The 18,952-nt window shown below is 42.1% G+C and overlaps 1 protein-coding gene across 3 annotated transcripts in view; it reads left to right on the forward strand.

Annotated features, from left to right (window-relative positions):
- Positions 1-15,030, forward strand: part of tmem115 (transmembrane protein 115) — a 32,030-nt gene extending 17,000 nt beyond the window's left edge. The window contains exons 2-3 of one of the 3 annotated variants that reach the window (XM_072280746.1): positions 10,421-10,581; positions 14,996-15,030. In XM_072280746.1, coding sequence (XP_072136847.1) covers positions 10,421-10,581; positions 14,996-15,015 — 181 coding nt within the window. In that variant the 3' untranslated portion in view covers positions 15,016-15,030. Of the gene's footprint in view, positions 1-10,420; positions 11,492-12,139; positions 14,970-14,995 lie in introns of those variants that run through there. The other 2 variants (XM_072280745.1, XM_072280744.1) reach the window with 2 other exon arrangements.
- The last annotated feature ends 3,922 nt before the right edge of the window (positions 15,031-18,952 follow it).

Below are 18,952 nucleotides of genomic sequence, written 5' to 3' on the forward strand. Positions count from 1 at the left end.
AAGAATCTATCAACCTATGCCTTACAACACACATAAAAGTTGCTGGTGAACTCCAGCAGGCCGGGCAGCATCTCTAGGAAGAGGTACATTGGACGTTTCGGGCCGAGACTCTTCGTCAGGACTAACTGAAAGAAGAGATAGTAAGAGATTTGAAAGTGGGAGGGGGAGTTCCAAAATGATAGGAGAAAACAGGAGGGGGAGGGATGGAGCCAAGAGCTGGACAGGTGATTGGCAAAAAGGATATGAGAGGATATAAATTAAAAAAACGGATGGGGTACAAGGGGGAGGGGCATGCCATCAGGTTGGAGGCTACCCAGACGGAAAATTGGATCAGCCGTGAAGTGGCAGAGCAGACTCAGTTGTTCCTCCAACCTGAGTGTGGCTTCATCTTGACAGTAGAGGAGGCCGTGGATAGACATGTCAGAATGGGACGTGGAATTAAAATGCGTGGCCACTGGGAGTTCCTGCTTTCGCTGGCGGATAGAGCATAGGTGTTCAGCAAAACGGTCTCCCAGTCTGCACCAGGTCTCGCCAATATATAGAAGGCCACATCGGGAGCACCGGACGCAGTATATCACCTCAGCTGACTAACAGGTGAAGTGTCGCCTCACCTGGAAGGTCTGTCTGGGGCCCTGAATGGTAGTGAGGGAAGAAGGTAAAGGCATGTGTCTCCTCCCCCTCGTACCCCATCCATTATAGTTTTATATATATTTTCTTTTTCTCTCTCTCCTTTCTCTCCCTCTGTCCCTCTCACTATACTCCTTGCCCATCCTCTGGGCCTCACCCCTCTCCTTTCTTTCTCCCTAGGCCTCCTGTCCCATTATCCTCTCATATCCCTTTTGCCAATCAATTGTCCATCTCTTGGCTCCATCCCTCCCCCTCCTGTCTTCTCCTATCATTTCGGATCTCCCCCTCCCACTTTCAAATCTCTTACTAACTCTTCTTTCAGTTAGACCCGATGAAGGGTCTCGGTCCGAAACGTTGACTGTACCTCTTCCTAGAGATGCTGCCTGGCCTGCTGCTTTCACCAGCACCTTTTATGTGTGTTGCTTGAAATTCCAGCATCAGCAGATTTCCTCGTGTGAACCTTCCTTGAAACCTCTGCAGTATCAGCACATCCTTCCTTAGATAAAGGGTGCAAAACTGCTCACTATATTCCCAGTGAGGCCACACCAGTGCTTTATAAAGCCTCAACATTACATCCTTGTTTTATATTCTAGTCCTCTTGAAGTGAATGCGATCATTGCAATTGCCTTCCTCACCACACAACTCAACCTGCAAATTAACCTTCAGAAAATCCTGCACAAGGATCCCAAGTCCCTTTGCACCTCAGATTTTTGAATTTTCTTTCCATTTAGAAAACAGTATGCTTTTATCTCTTCTACCAAAGTGTATGATCTTTGTTACGTACCCCGTAACTGGGTTGCCAAACCAGCAGAAATGGATCACTCAGTTGGAGTCTGGATTACTAGAACTAAGAAAGTTTTATTAAAGAAACAAGCAACACAGTAATTGAAAGGATAATAAATGCAACAGTTCAGCAATGATAAACACACATGTGCACAGAATTAAGATAACAGCATCATTCAAGCTCTATCGTTGTTTAGGGGTAAATGACCAATTTCAAAGTGACACAAAGTTCAGTCCAATTTAGTTCAGTTCGCAGTAATCGTTGCCATGGCGATGGACAAAGTGGGGGGAGGGAGAGAGAGAGAACAAGAACGACTGATCATTCAGAACGGCTTCCACTCACAGACCAGCGATATTGCTCCCAAGCAGCTTTCGGGCGGGTCCTTTGTGATGTCACCTGAGGTCACCGACTGTGACCCCTCCTCCAGATGCGGTCGATCCTCTGCAGTGAACCCGGCACCCAAGCAAGGGCGGACACACACTGGGTTCCCGCTGATCGTACCTTTCCACCCTGTGCGTTTAAGGCTGATCCCCCAATCAGCCGTCCAAGAGCTTCCCACCGACTCGTGTGAGGCGCACCGCTTCCAGGGTCTCGTTACCTCGAGTGTCGTGTGTGTCCTGCCTTAGCAAACCTGTCCCTTTTTATCCCCCTGCTGGGGTATCGCCTGTCCATCACTTCAAACAGTTCAGGGTTCAAAGGGGGAGCCACTCTAGACAGCTCTCTCTCCCGTCCCTTCATTACACATCTCCAGATGCTGCTTCATTGTTCCTTAGCTCTCCTTCCCCTGAGGACAGGTGGCAGACCAACTGCTGATGCCACTGATGCTAGCCCAGGCCAGCAAACATCTTAATTTATGTGTATTCTCGTCACATCATATACTTCCCAACACTGTATTTCACCTGCTATTTCTTTGCCCATTCTCTTAATCTGTCTAAATCCTTCTGTAGCCTCTTTACTTCCTCAAAACTACCTGCCCTTCCACCCATCTTCTTATCATCTGCAAACTTCACCACAAAGCCATCAATTCCTTCATCCAAATCATTGACATAAAAAGTGAACAGCGGTCCCAGCACAGACCCCTATGGAATACCACTAGAAAGGCCAACCAAAAAGGCTCCCTTTATTCCCAGTCTTTGCCTCCTGTCAACCAGCCACTGCTTTATCTTCCCTGTGAACTCCTTAACTTGTTAAACAGTCTCATGCGTCGCACCTTGTCAAAGGCCCTCTGAAAAGCCAAGTATACAACATCCCTTTCTTTTGCCTTTCACCCTTCTTGAACAGTAGAGTGACAGTTGCAGTTTTCCATTCCTCCAGAGCCATTCCAGAATCTGGTGATTCTTGAAAGATCATTCCTACTTATCTACCTTCAGACCTTTCAATTTCCCAAGAACTTTCTCCTTAGTAATGGGAATGTCACTGACCCGAAACCCTCAAACTCTGGCATGCTGCTAGTGTCTTCCACAGTGAAGAGTAATGTAAAATACTTAATTCATCCACTATTTCTTTGTCCCCATTACTACTTCTCCAGCATAATTTTCCAGCAGTCCAATATCCACTCTCCCTTCTCTTTTACAGTTCATGTATCTGAAGAAATTTTAATATTATTGGTCAGCTTAAACTTTGTTTCCATCTTTTCCTCTTTTATGACTTTTAGTTTCCTTCCATTGTTTTTTTTTAAAAGCTTCCCAATCCTTTAACTTACCACTAATTTTTGCTGTATTGTATGCTGCTTCTTTGGCTTTTATGTTGTCTTTGACTTCTCTTGTTAGCCACGGTTGTATCATCTTACTAAATTGGCTTAATAAAGTGGCTACTGACTATAATAAAGACTCAAAAAGTTCTGCACAGTTTTGCCCTATGGTTTTACTGTAAAACTTTGTTTATGTAAGGTATGATTATAGTATCATATTTTATAAAATCCTTTATATTTTAACAATTCAGATCTGAAGATAGTGAAGTGTATGGTCATGCACTTTGATGGAAGAAATAAACAGGCAGGCTATTATTTAGATGGGAAGAGAATTCAAAATGCAAAGATGGAAAGGGACTTTGGAGTCCTTGTGCAAGCTACCCTAAAGGTTGAGTCGGTTGTGAAGAAGGCGAATGCAATGTTGCCATTCATTTCTAGAGGTATAGAATATAAGTGCAGGGATGTGATGCTGAGGCTCCATAAGGCACTCGTGAGACCACACTTGGAGTATTGTGTGCAGTTTTGGGCTCCTTATTTTAGAAAGGATATACTGACATTGGAAAAGGTTCAGAGAAGATTCACAAGAATGATTCCAGGAATGAAAGGATTACCATATGTGGAACGTCTGGCAGTTCTTGGGCTGTATTCCCTGGAGTTCAGGAAAATGAGGGGGGGATCTCATAGAGACATTCAGAATGTTAAAAGGCCTGAACAGGTTAGATATGGTAAAGTTATTTACCATGGTAGGGGATTCTAGGACAAGAGGACACAACTTCAAGATTGAAGGACGTCCATTTAGAACTGAGATGTGGAGAAATTACTTTAGTCAGAGGGTGGTAAATCTGTGGAATTTGTTGCCACGAGAGGCTGTGGAGGCCAAGTCACTGGGTGCACTTAAGGCAGAGATAGATAGGTTCTTGATTAGCCAGGGCATCAAAGGGTATGGGGTGAAGGCAGGGGAGTGGGGTAACTGGAAGAACTGGATCAGCCCATGATTGAATGGCGGAGCAGACTTGATGGGCTGAACAGCCTACTTTTGCTCCTGTATATCTTATGATCCTGCCTTTAGAATACTACTTCCTCTTTGGGGTGTGTATTTCCTGTGTTGCTGAATTGTTTCCAGAAACTCCAGCCATTGCTGCTCTGCCATCATCCCTACCAGTGTGTCTGATCAATTTTGACCAGTTCCTCCCTCATGCTTCTGTAATTCCCTTACTTCACCGTAATACTGATACATCTGACTTTAACTTCTGAAGTTGTAGAGTGAATTCTATCTTATGATTACTGACCCATAAAGTTTCCTTTACATTAAGCTGTCTAATCAATTCCAATTCATTGTACAACAGGCAATCCACAATAGCTGGTCTGCTAGTGGGCTCAACTATGAGTTGCTCTAAAAAGCCATCTCATGGGCATACTAGAAATTCCCCCTCTTGGGATCCAGCACCAACCTGATTTTCCCAATCTAACTACATATTGAAATCCCCCCTGACTATCTCCCTTTGTAATTTGTTAGTGAGGCTGTATTTGGTGTGTTGTTTTCCGTTTTGGTCACCTTGTTATAGGAAAGATGCCATTAAGTGGGAAAGAGTGCAGAAAAGATTTGCAAGGTCAGAGTTTGAGGGACTGAGTTATAGAGAGGTTGGACAGACTGACAGTTTAGAGTGTGGGAGAATGAGGGTGATCTTAGAGGTGTATACAATTATGAGGAGCATAGATAGGGTGAATGTGCACAAACCTTACCCCAGAGTTGGGAAATCTAGAACTAGAGAGCGGAGGTTTAAGGTTAGAGGGGAGATATTTAACAGGAACTAAGGTGCAACTCTGACACCCCGCCCCCACCAGAGAACGCTCAGTGTATGCAGTGAGAGGAATATACATTAACAACATTGCAAACACAGTTGCACAGACACATGGATAGGAAAGGTTGAGTGACCCAGAACAGTACAGTACTGGATAAGTTGGTTGGCTCTCGATGTTGTGATCATGACATCAATTTATGCAAAATATCCTCTTCCTGTTAGTCCCTCCCCTTCATGTTATGTCTATATAAAAGCATCTTAATCTCTACCAAACTGCCTGCTTCCACTACCGGCAGCCCATTCCAGGCAGCTACCTCATTGAATAACAAAAAAATATATTGCTGCTCACATCATCATTAATCTTCTTCACACCTTAAAAGCACATCCTCTGGTATTTAATATTCCCACCCTGGAGAAAAGATTCTGAATGACTGTCCTATCTATTCCCCTTAATTTTAAAAAACCTCTCAGATCTCTCCTCAGACTCTGGCACTCTGGGGAAAACAGCCCAAGTTTGTCCTACCTTACCTTATAACTGATGGCCTCTAATCCTGACCACAACCTTGTAAACCTTTTCTGCAGTCTAAAGTTTTATATAGCTGTAACAATTTGTAAGTTGTGACCTGCCCCGCACAAAGCCATGCTGACTGTCCCTAAGTAGACCATGCTGTTCCAAATGCACATAAATCCTATCCCTTAGTATCCTCTCCAATAGCTTCCCTACCTCTGACCCAAGGCTCACTGGGCCTAGGATGTAGGCCAAACATGAACGATGGAGCCAGCTTAGATTGGCATCTTGGTTGGCACAGGCCAGCTGAGTGGAAAGGCCTGTTGCTGGGCTGTATGACATGTTTAAAAAAAAGGGTAGATTTACAGCATAATTATTGTGCCACATTGTATAGCTCTGTAACTGTGACTTGAAGTGCAGATGGAACTCAGCATTATCTAGTTCTTAGAAAGTCACTTCGATCAGTATTGTCTTGCACATGTGCCTCTGCTTTGGGTGGATTGGTGAGGACTACATTACATATTCACACCTTACGTTGGTTCTCTCATCACCTATGATAGACTATGTCTGCCAGCAGTGTACTTCAGGACTCGGCCAATTAGGTCAGTGATGACAAGAGAATCTTGGTGATGGCCATTGAAACATCCACCAAAAGTATCCTTTATATTATTACTACTTTAAGTGCTTCTGCTTTTTTTGAAAGAGCACTGGTTGGATTTTAAATGTGGTTCAAAATTGAGCCGAGATAATCAGGTATGATACTGCTCTAGAGCATTGTATTGATGGAGGTTTTTTACCTGAACCATTGGTACACTGTAATGTAACTGTTCTGTGCTGTATTGATTTTGTTGCATTCACTATGAGTTGGGATGTCATAAGACAAAGGAGCAAATAAGTGAGGTATTAAGCATGGATTCACTGTCCATTCAGAAATCTGATGGTGGAGCGAAAGAAACTGTTCCTAAAATGCTGAGTATGTGTCTTCATGTGCCTGTACTTCCTCCATGATGGTAGCAATGAGGAGGGCATCAGGATCAGTTGTAATATCTCTGGTATGTATTGTGAAATTTGTTATTTTGCAGCAGTACAATACATAAAACTATAGATTACAATAAGAATTGTGTATGTATATGTTTAAATTAAGTAGTACAAAAAGAGGAAAAAGAGAGTGTGGTAGTGTTCATGAGACCATTGTCCATTCAGAAATCCGATGGCAGAGGGGAAGAAGCTGTACCTGAAACACTGAATGTGTCTTCAGGCTCCTATACCACCACCTTGATGGTAGCAATGAGAAGAGGGCATGTCCTGGGTGATGGGGGTCCTTAATGATGGATGCTACCTTTTTGAAAGTATCCTCTGTACTGGGGAACCTAGTGCCTATAATGGAATTAGCTGAGTTTACAACTTTCTACAACCTTTTCTGATCCTGTGCAGTGGCCTCTCCATACAAGACAGTGATGAAACTAGTTAGAATGGTCTCCAGTGTAAACCTGTTGATCCTCAGTGAAAAGGAGATGTTATTTCCGATCTGCGCAGACTGAGGTCTCCTGGTGAGGAAGTCAAGGATCCAATTGCAGAGGGAGGCAGAGGCCCAGGATGTGGAGCTTGTTCATAAGTACTGAGAGTATGATGGTGTTGAAGACTGAGCTGCAGTCAATAAACAGGAGCCTGAGGTAGGAATTGATATTGTCCAAGTGGAGGGTCAGTGAGATTGCATCCGCTGTTGAGCTACTGTGTCAATCGGCAAATTTCAGTGGGTCCAAGTGCTTGTTTAGACAGGAGTTGATTTGGGCGTTGCCCAGTTTCTCAAATCTCTTCATCATAGTAGATGTGAGTGCAACTGTACAATAGTCTTTTAGAAAGGTCATCCTGATCTCCTTGGATACTGGTATGATTGTCGCCCTTTTGTGAAAGAGAAACTTGCGGAAAGAGAATAATGTTATCTGGTTGTTTCCAGCACTTTGCTTTTATCCTAAGCAGTAGCCTCTGCTTAGAAGTCATCTTGGGTGACTGATACGCATCCATCTTTGATTCACTAGTGCAACAGATGGGTCAATTTGAAAGCAGGCTTGAGAGTAGAGATGATCTTAATTGTGCCATAGAAGTATTAAATCTGAACTTGGATTACCTTTCATTGTCTCAATGACTTAACTTTTTTGTGTAATCCCTTGGCTACGGAGAACACCCGTTTCAATCAAAACTTGTAGATACTATTCCAATTATCATGCTGAAGGCATAGACACTTACAAGAATGATTCCAGGAATGAAAGGGTTACCCTATGAGAAACGTCTGGCAGCTTTTGGGCTGTATTTCCTGGAGTTCAGGAGAGTGAGGGGGGATCTCATAGAAACATTCCAAATGTTTGTCCACTGTTACAAGTGTTATGGAATGGAGTTACAAGAGACTGCATAGTCTAGAATCTGGAGGAACTTGGTGGGTTGAACAGCATCCATGGGGGGAAGGAATTTTTGACATTTCCGGTTGAAACCCTTCATCAGAACTGAGAATGAAAAAAGGATGCTGCTCAGCCCATTGAAGTAGTGGAATGGTTGCTTCTGATTCCAGATTGGATTGAGATGTAATACTCATAGTAATTTTCTTGCTTCTTTACTAATAACACTGAGCTAATTTTGCTTGTGAAAGTAACATTTATTGAATCACAGTATTCTGGCACAGAAGCAGGCCCAACATATTCAATATTCATAAGATATATGATATGTGAGTGATGGTAAACCTAATTCTGATATGGGTCTCAATTGTGGACTGAGACTGAAAGGGGGCAGGAAGAGAGGAATCATGGTTGGGAAAAGAGAAAGGGAGAGGGGAGGGAGTGGGAAGTGCCAGACATTCTGTAATGGTGTCTCAGGACTGAGTGTGTCTGCAGCCACCCACCCTCTGCCCCGGCAGTGCTTTTCTGCCATCTGTCCCACAACCCTCCCCCAGTACTCCACCCTATCCATTTTGAACATCCTTTGCTCTTGCTAGATTTACAAACTCACTTTGCGCTCGTCTCCACACAGCAACATTTTCTGATGGAGCCCAATTTTCTGTTGGTAATTTTATAGATAATGAAGCAATCTGTTGAAACAGATATAGGTTATTTAACCTCTGTTTTCATTCTGTGAAATAATGGGTTGTTTATTTAAATCCATAACATCTTCCATCTATTTATACCTTAAAGAAAAATTAAATGGTGTATGTCAATGATTTGGACTACGGTATTAATGGATTTGTGGCTAAATTTGCCGATGATACAAAGATAGGTGGAGGAGCAGGTAGTGTTGAGGAAACAGAGCGCCTGCAGAGAGACTTAAATGGTTTAGGAGAATGGGCAGAGAAGTGGCAAATGAAATACAACGTTGGAAAGTGCATGGTCATGCACTTTGGTGGAAGAAATAAACAGGCAGGCTATTATTTAGAAGGGGAGAGAATTCAAAATGCAAAGATGCAAAGGGACTTGAGAGTCCTTGTGCAAGATACCTTGAAGGTTAGCCTCCAGGTTGAGTCGGTTGTGAAGAAGGCGAATGCAATGTTGCCATTCATTTCTAGAGATATAGAATATAAGAGCAGGGATGTGATGTTGAGGCTCTATAAGGCACTCGTGAGACCACACTTGGAGTATTGTGTGCAGTTTTGGGCTCCTTATTTTAGAAAGGGTAAACTGACATTGGAGAGGGGTCAGAGAAAATTCACAAGAATGATTCCAGGAATGAAAGGGTTACCATATGAGAAACGTCTGGCAGCTTTTGGGCTGTATTTCCTGGAGTTCAGGAGAGTGAGGGGGGATCTCATAGAAACATTCCAAATGTTAAAAGGCCTGAACAGATTGAATATGGCAAAGTTATGGCATGGTAGGGGATTCTAGGACAAGCAGGATTGAAGGGCGTCCTTTTAGAACTGAGGTGCGGAGAAATTACTTTAGTCAGAGGGTGGTAAATCTGTGGAATTTGTTGTCCGAGTGGCTGTGGAGGTCAAGTCATTGGGTGTATTTAAGGCACAGATAGGCTCTTGATTAGCCAGGCCATCAGAGGTTATGGGAGGAAAGCAGTGGAGTGGGGATGACTGGAAGAATTGAATGGCAGAGCAGTCTTGATGGGCCAAATGGCCTACTTCTATATCTTATGGTCTAAATTGATTGAAATTAATACTTGACATGACATCAGATGTATAGCAGGAATAGGTTGTTTGGATCTTGAGCCTGCTCTGCAATCAACAAGTTCATGGCTGATCTTCTGACTGAATACCATTTTTCAGCTTTGTATCATATCCTTTGATTCCTCTATTAGAAATCTTTGTTCCAATTGTAATCAGCAACTGAGCTGTAACAGCCCTCCAGGGAAGAGAGCAAAGTTTGCAAAGATTTACTACCCCTTGTGTCTCCATGTCAATCCTATGTGGTTTACCCCTTCGAGACCATGATCCCTGGTTCTAAACTCAGCTTGGAAAAAGCAATAGAGAAGATGGCAGTGATTCACCAGATTGATTCTTGGATAAGGAGGTTGACAGTAAAGATATTAGCTGACCATGCTTATAGTAGTAGAAGAATGAGGTATGTTCTGAGTTAAAATGCTAATTTTATGGGGTTTGAGAAGATGAGAATATGGATAATATTCAACCCTGGCTGGGTTAGTCTCAAGAGTAAGATTGGCCAAAGTAAGATCAATATACTTTCAGACATTAAGGGTAAGTCAGTGCCGAAAGGGACAAGTGGGAAGCAGACAGCCATGATGTCACTGATCAGTGGAGCAGGTATAAGTGTCAACTGCCCAGCTCCTGGTTCTTTTCCTTGTTTCCTATTTCTTTGCATTGATCTTCCTTGGATTGCATTAGGATTAAGCTTTGTATTTATTGGGAAACATTTAATAGAAAATATTAGTTTGTTCAAGAATTAGAATTGATTGGTGCTAGCATCTGAATCTGGTCTTTCTTGCTTCAGTTCATTGGATCTGAAAACTGTCAAATTACTTCATATAGTTTGTATAACCTGATATTTTTGGTTTAATTTCAGACAGTTGGCATTGAAAGCTCTTAATGAGAGGCTGAAACGTGTTGAAGACCAAGCAGCATGGCCTAGTATGGATGAAGATGACAAAGATGATTTGTCTGAAATGCCTTTATTTCCAGAAACCAGCAGGAGTGATGGAGATGATTCTGGAGCAGCAGAACAAAGTGCGTTCCTAGGTCTTTCATCAGGATCTTAAAGACCGTTAATGACTTGTCCAGTTGGGTGGAAGTGAAAGGGGGTTTAATGCTGCACAGATAAGCATCAATATTTTAAACTATTGAACTCCAGCACTTACAATCTGTATGGAAAATAGATTTGTCAGTAAAAGACTATAAATGCCCATGCAGCTGTGATGTTCATAGCCGCACTTCAGGATTTGATGTTTTCTAACTGGTGGCTGGAACAACTAGAGGTGGCATTTGAACTGGTGTTGAATTAGATACAATCTTTGCTGTTAGTTCTTAAAATATATTAATTTACAGTTTTATTTTGAAGTGTCCTTTTCTAATTAGAAGGAGCAGATACTAATGGTATAATTGCAATGGTGGATAGGAGAGAAGGGCAGGGGTAAAAGGAGCTATGTTATCATTGAGATCAAAAGGAATGGAGCAAATCCACAGCTTTGGTCCCAGATTGTCTTCGTGCCAAAAAAAAAGTGTATTCCCCTAGTTTGGAACAGCTTGCTACCTGTGGGGAAAAATACAGGTATCTTGTGGCACTGGTTTTCCAACTCTGGAGTTCTGTTATTGGATTAGATTCACCTTTTGCAGTTTTATTTTCACACTTTTCCTGCTTTATTGTTCTGCAAGACTAGTAACATTCCAGCATACATTTAGCTGTAATAGCAAACATGTAGTTTGGTCATGTAAGGTAGTTCGTTTCCCCTTAGAACCCCTTATTTGCTTATTGAGTTTCCTTTTCTGCCATCATTTTCTCTTCTGTTAACGTTAACAATATGTTCCTCAGTAAAAATTGCTTTAAATGGATTTTCCCTGGGGAGCAAAATTGTGCATCCCCCTTAGCGCCTCACCATTTGATATGTTTGAAGATCGCCTAATAAAAGGGCTAGCTAATTGTTGGTGTTGGTTCCGAAATTTCTGCATTAAATTCTAAAAGCAATTGTTATGTATACCTGGAGCTAGATTGATTTGGTGTATAGTATTCTGAATCCTCTAATTGTGAAAGGGGTAATGAAATTTCTGGAAACTCATACAAACTTCTTGACAAAGGTTTTTTAACAAGATAAAGTTCCTTATTTTTGTCACTTGTATATAAAAAAAACTTGCATCTGGTATTGAAATGGGTCAGCATATTATGGCCAATCCACAGGTTCATCCAAGGGAGGTTTGAGTAGCAAACAACTGCACAAATTTCCATAAAGCTCCTGTGATGACAAAGATGCTGAGATCTCTATGAGGTGGATTATGGTCAATGCAAAAAAACATAGTGGTTTTGCAGAACCCCATTTGAGTGTTGACAAAGCCACCTTGTCTAGTCCAGTCCTTTCTATAGCATAAATGTACACTTACATTTCTGCATCCTGCTGCTGTACCAGCAGCATCCTAATTTTATCTACATTTGATAATCATCGTGGCAAATCAGTTGGAAGTAGCTATCATTTTTAATACATTTAAATGTGCAAGATACTTTAATGTAAGATTCTTAAAGAACCAGTATTAGTTTCATCTAAGTGATTTAATGTTTTATCTCCATTTTCTGCAGGCGAATTGACATTACCTTAATGTTGTGCTTTTTAATCAGAGTAGCATTTATGAAAAAAAACTGCTCTTGCCTACTGGATTTCACTTAAATTGAAGGTTTCTTTTTATTCAAGTGTATCATCATGCAGGTCAGTCCAATAAACTTTGCAGTCTTGTGTTCACTTTTCATACCCCCCAAAGTGCTCAAGTATTTAGTTTCTTTTTGTTCTAAAGTCATGGGGTATGGTACAGTGGAGAGTTCTTTTGGATTAATAATCCAGAGGATACAAGTTCAATTCCAGTTTGTTTCAATTTAGTTATTGCTTTATCTGGAGGGAAAAGTTCTTATTGGCAAAATGTCAGTAAATACTTTTGACACTGAAATCTTGGATATTGTTGATGTTGTTAAATATCAGCTAGTTCATTAATGCCCTTTAATGAAGGTGGGATGGTGTCCCTGTCTTTTATAACCTAGATGTGACTCCAGTTTCACACCCTTAACTGATGCTTTAAATTCCCTAACTAGCATAACAAGCCATAATTTGCTTTTCTTGGGTGTCTGATGTTAGAAAATTGAGTTTTACAAAAATACAACTAAAATTATCAAACATCTTATTTTAATTACGAAGTTAACCAGAAAAAAATTAGGAAGAGTTACATAGTTGAGTGACTATGTCTGATAACAGAGACAAAAATAAGATAAATACAAGCACATTATTTGTAGATCAGCCTCAGTTGTAACACCAAAAAAATCACAAAATAATAAACATTCCACAGTGTCACAAATTTGTGTGAAATTAATTAGTGCACAATTCTATATTCTAGTTTGTCAGCCAAATTAGTCTGTTTTACAATAGCTTCCACGGAATACAAGCTATGATCCTAAACTTGGGCTCCACTGTATAGCCAGTCTCAGTTGTGACCAGTGTCAGGCAATACTAAATGAAAATCACACAAATTGCTTATGCAGGAAACACTCAAGGCAGGCAGCATCTGTGGAAATTACAGCAACTCCTACTGCCTGCTGTGCTAAATATTTGTAGCAGTTTTCTTTTTTTCTTTAATTTGTTTATTGATCTTGCTTGCTGCAATGCCTCTAAGTTTCCTATCTGTGGAGCAAATCTATAGGACTAATTGGAAAATGCTCAATGTACAGTGTTGTTAGATCCTGATGCATTTGTGATCCAAAGGTTCTTTGGAAGTCGAGAATAAGGTATAAAACTTGTTGCTTACAACCATTTTATTAAGTGTTATGAGAGTGAAGAAGCAGCATCAAGACTACTTAAAAAGTTGTCTTGTACTCTAATTAGAGATCACAGAATTCCATTGATAAATAACAATTAACCTATAAAATAGCCAGATTTAAATAGCATGATACATGCTACTGGAAGACTAAAGCTTTCAGAAAAATATAGAAGAAACTGTGCCAGTGTTAATTACTCTAAAATTCACTGAACAATTACATATATATAGGTGGTTATATAAAAAGTTAAAATTGGTTGTGATGCATCTAGTACGGTAGTCTAGTGCTGTCACCCTCACTTTCAGCTTCTACCACTGGCTTGCAGGCTTGTGAAAAAGAAAGCTGAATGTAAGTCTCTCCCTGCCAGTACATAGCCTCCGCAACAGCAAGCCTCACGTAGTGCCTCCTCGCTGGCAACACACGGAAACTGAACTCTTTTCAGACTCAGACTGAACTACAGAGGACGGGGAGGAGACCTGGCTCCTGCTCACATCACACGCAGGTCCACTGGTGTGTGGACACGACCTGGTGCTCGTGAACCAGATCCCCAACTATGGGTAAATAGCTCCACTGCCTTGTGGGCAGCTGCGGAAGAGACAAAGGCTACGGGAGTAAACCCAGATAGTAAATCCAGAGTGGAGACCCTAAGGTGACTGCACGTCATTGAACATCCTTCTGGCAGCTCCAGCAGCCAAGCTGATGCCAAGCGTATTGCATCATAAGCTTTCCTTTAGACAACACTGGTAAGGCCGAGAGGAGTATCTTGATGTTTGGGCATCTCAAGAACGCCATACCTTCTACAAATCTTCTCCTTCTTTTCTACCCCCATACCCCATTGCATAACACTGCATGGTAAAGATTCACCATGATATATGGACCACTTCTCAGCAAAGACTAATGTGTATGGTCAAATTCATCAGTGTCTTCAGTGTGCTAGCACTGTCTTTTTCTCCACTGAGAAGGATGTTGAAGATCAAACTCGGCACAAAATCTTTCACCTACAGACATGGATTTCTTGTAGGTGCCTTGTAGTACTGAAAAGTTATCACCACTGTATCTGCTCCAAATGCAGTGGAAGGATAGGTAAATCAATACTGCACTACTGAGGCCCCAGTTACAACTTATCATTTTCAGTTTGACAGCCCACACTGTTAGCATTTCTGATGTAAGAATGCTAAAACAGATGCTTTACTCTGACCTCTGTCATGAGAAGCGATTCAAGGATATGCTCAAACTTCCTTAGGAGAAAAACTGCCTCTCAAATTACCCACTTAATCATCCTATTAGGATCCATTAACCTTGTCTTTGCAATGTACTTTCCACATTGACCTCAGTTACCTAAGGTCCACAGTAACTGCCAGAAATAATAGAGCCACATTAACTTCCTGTAGGAAATTACCTTCAATCAACTTTTTATATAAATCAGGTCCGGTGATTTGATTCAGTACAGCATCCAGCAATGGAGGTGGAAGTTTGTCAGGAGAAGAGTAGATAGAATAAGGGAACATCAAATTTGCTTTATAATTTCTAACATGCTAATGAAGTCATTGTCACAGAAATGGAACATTTGAGAAATTTTGTAGGGGGTCATAGGTTCTGTGTATATCCCATTCTTTTTGATTTCATGTGTTTCAGGCTTTTTCTTCAAAAATTGAGAGAACAGAAACAAATATACCAACAGTCAAGCCTGGTAGAGCAAAAGCTACAGTATTATTATACCAGCAAGGCACATCAAAGTTGCTGATGAACGCAGCAGGCCAGGCAGCATCTCTAGGAAGAGGTACAGTCGACGTTTCGGGCCAAGAACCTTTGTCAGGACTAACTGAAAGAAGAGCTAGTAAGATTGAAAGGGTGAGGGGGAGATCCAAAATGATAGGAGAAGACAGGAGGGGAGGGATGGAGCCAAGAGCTGGACAGTTGATTGGCAAAAAGGATATGATAGGATCATGGGACAGGAGGCCCAGGGAGAAAGAAAAGGGGGAGGGGGGGGAACCCAGAGGATGGGCAAGGGATATGGTGAGAGGGACAGAGGGAGAAAAAGGAGAGAGAGAGAGAGAGAGAGACAGAAAGAATGTGTGTATATAAATAAATAACAGGTGGGATACGAGGGGGAGGTGGGGCATTAGCGGCAGTTTGAAAAGTCAGTGTTCATGCCATCAGGTTGGAGGCTACCCAGATGGAATATAAGGTGTTGTTCCTCCAACCTGAGTGTGGCTTCATCTTTACAGTAGAGGAGGCTGTGGATAGACATATCAGAATGGGAATGGGACGTGGAATTAAAATGTGTGACCACTGGGAGATTCTGCTTTCTCTAGCGGACAGAGTGTAGGTATTCAGCGAAACGATCTCCCAGTCTGCGTCGGGTCTCGCCAATATATAGAAGGCCACATCGGGAGCACCAGACGCAGTATATCACCCCAGCCGACTCACAGGTGAAGTGTCACCTCACCTGGAAGGACTGTCTGGGGCCCTGAATGGTGGTAAGGGAGGAAGTGTAAGGGCATGTGTAGCACTTGTTCAGCTTACAAGAATAAGTTCCATGAGGGAGATCGGTGAGGGGGATGGGGGGGATGAATGGACAAGGGAGTCACGTAGGGAGCGATCCCTGCGGAAAGCAGAGAGGTAGGGGGAGGGAAAGATGTGCTTAGTGGTGGAATCCCGTTGGAGGTGGCGGAAGTTACGGAGAATACCATGTTGGACCCGGAGGCTGGTGGGTTGCTAGGTGAGCACAAGGAGAACTCTATTCCTAGTGAGGTGGCGGGAGGATGGAGTGAGAGCAGATTGTCCTCCCCCCACTTTTAATCTCTTACTAGCTCTTCTTACAGTTAGTCCTGACAAAGTGTCTTGGCCCGAAATGTCGACTGTACCTCTTCCTAGAGATGCTGCCTGGCCTGCTGCATTCACCAGCAACTTTGATGTGCGTTGCTTGAATTTCCAGCATCTGCAGAATTCCTCGTGTTTGCGGTATTATTATACCAGATTGCTTCCTTTGCTAATGAAATTGTAGTCTGATTTTTCAATTGCCTGTTAAAAGGTTTGCTGGTGTTTAACACTACATTTACTTTATGCCATCCTTCTCCACTCTTTAATGCTGAGAAAGGAACACTAAAATTAGCAAAAGCACAGAATGTACTCTGGATGCGGGGAGCACAATATCTATCACTAAGTCAACTAGTTTGATCAAAAGCAATACTCTTTAAGACCATAAGATAAAGGACCAGATCGACTCTGCTCCACCATTTCATCATGCTTGATCCATTTCCCTTTTCTGCCTTCTCCCCTTATCCCTTCAAGAATCTATCAACTCTGCCTTAAATATACCCTGTGACTTGGCTTCCACAGCCACAGATGGCAACAAATTCCACAGATTCACAACTCTCTGGCTAAAGAAATTCCTCTATCTCTGTTCTAAATTGATGGTCATCCTTCTATTCTGAGGCTGTGTCTTCTGATCTTAGACTCCCTCACCTAAAGGAAGGATGTGGAAACCATAGAAAGGGTGCAGAGGAGATCTACAAGGATGTTGCCTGGATTGGGGAGCATGCCTTATGAGAATAGGTTAAGTGAACTCAGCTTTTTCTCCTTGGAGCAACAGAGGATGAGAGGTAACTTGATAGAGGTGTACAAGATGATGAGAGGCATTAATCGTGTGGATAGTCAGAGGCTTTTTCTCAGGGATGAGATGGCTAGCATGAGAGGCACAGTTTTAAGGAGCTTGGAAGAAGATACAGAGGAGATGTCAGGGTTAAGTTTTTTACGCAGAGAGTGGTGAGTTTATGGAATAGGCTGCTAGCAACGGTGGTGGAGGCGAATACGATAGGGACTTTTAAGAGACTCCTGGATAGGTATGTGGACCTCAGAAAAATCGAGGGCTATGGGTAACCCTGGGTAATTTCTCAGGTAAGGACATGTTCGGCACAGCTTTGTGGGCTGAAGGGCCTATATTGTGCTGTAGGTTTTCTATGTTTCTAAATGAAACATCCATTCTAACCAACATTCAATAGCTTTCAATGAGAATTTACCCCCCCCCCCCCCCCCCATTCTTAATTCCAGTGAGTACAGGCCTGGAACCATCAAATACTCTTCATATGATAAGCCCTTCAATCACAGAATCATTTTTGTGAACCTCCTCTGAACCCTCTTCAATGTCAGCACATCTTTTCTTGGATAAGGGGTCCAAAGCTGCTCACAAGTGAGGCCTCACAAGTGCCTTATGAAGCATCAACGTTACATCCTTGATTGAGGTTGTTGACTTCTGAAGGACACATCCTCCAGAATAGCTAGGCTTGGAAACCAACATGAGCAATAAACCTTGATCAGTTTTCCTGTGGGTGATGCATTGGTTTCATGAATGCGAGACTCTGTGGAGTCAAAGACCTGGCTCACAACAGACTAAATGCACAACAGATCTGACAGCTCAAAGCTGAACATCCACAAGGCCTCTATACCCTTATGTCACACCATATTCTTCAATCTCCTTACTCACAAGGTCGGGGTCAACACTGTTCCAGTGAGGGAGGCAGAAAGACATCAATGTTAAAGTGGCAGCCAGGTGATGCTGCAATGCAACACTGCGTTCAGTGGCCATTTGTACACCTCATTAACACTAATATCTTAACAGCCAATTGTGTGGCAGCAGTTCAATGTGTAAAAGCATTCAGACATGGTCAAGAAATTCAGTTGTTCAGACCAAACATCAGAATGGGGAAGAAATAAGATGTAAGTGACTTTGACTGATCTCCAACACTAATACAGCCACAAGATATGGCTTCAAAACTCAGTATGTGGTAAAAATATTCTGACTTTTTTAATTTTAGTTTATTTTATTTAGAGATACAACATGGTAACAAGCCCTTTGGCCCAATGAGCCCATGCCACCCAATTACACCTATGTGACCAATTAACTTACCCATGCGTCTTTGTAATGTGGGAGGAAACTGGAGCAACCCAGTTAAAGATGGTGCAGGTGAAACACAGTGACTACTTATTGGTAGCAAACAAATCTTCTACTGTAACTACTTTATTAAACTACTAATAATACTTTTATGCATGCTTTGAAAGAGAAAATATAACTACAGCTGTGAAGATTTCTGCTGTACTCAGTCACCTTGTGATCTCTATCTTGGAGGCTAATGTCAAGCTGTCTTTCAGGAGGGTGAACCTTTGCAAGGTGGATGGAGTATCTGGTAAGGCTCTGTAAACTTGTGACACTTTCAACCTCTCACTGCTACGGTCTGAAGTTCTTACCTGCTTCAAAAGGGCAACAATTATACCAGTGCCCAAGAAGAGTAGTGTGAACTGCCTTAATGATTATCATCCAGTAGCACTCACATCCACAGTGATGAAATGCTTTGAGAGGTTCGTCATGGCTAGGATCAACTCCTACATCAGCAAGGACCTGGACCCACTGTAGTTTACCAATAGCCACAATAGGTCTATGGCAGACACAATCTAATTAGCTCTTCACATGGCCTAAGATCACCAGGACAACACAAACAGCTATGTCAGAATGCTGGTCGTTGACTATAGCTCAGCATTTAACACCATAATTCCCACAGTCCTGATCGATAAGCTACAGAACCTGGCCCTCCG

Source organism: Mobula birostris, chromosome 16 (genome assembly GCF_030028105.1).
Source record: "Mobula birostris isolate sMobBir1 chromosome 16, sMobBir1.hap1, whole genome shotgun sequence".
Classification (NCBI taxonomy): domain Eukaryota; kingdom Metazoa; phylum Chordata; class Chondrichthyes; order Myliobatiformes; family Myliobatidae; genus Mobula; species Mobula birostris.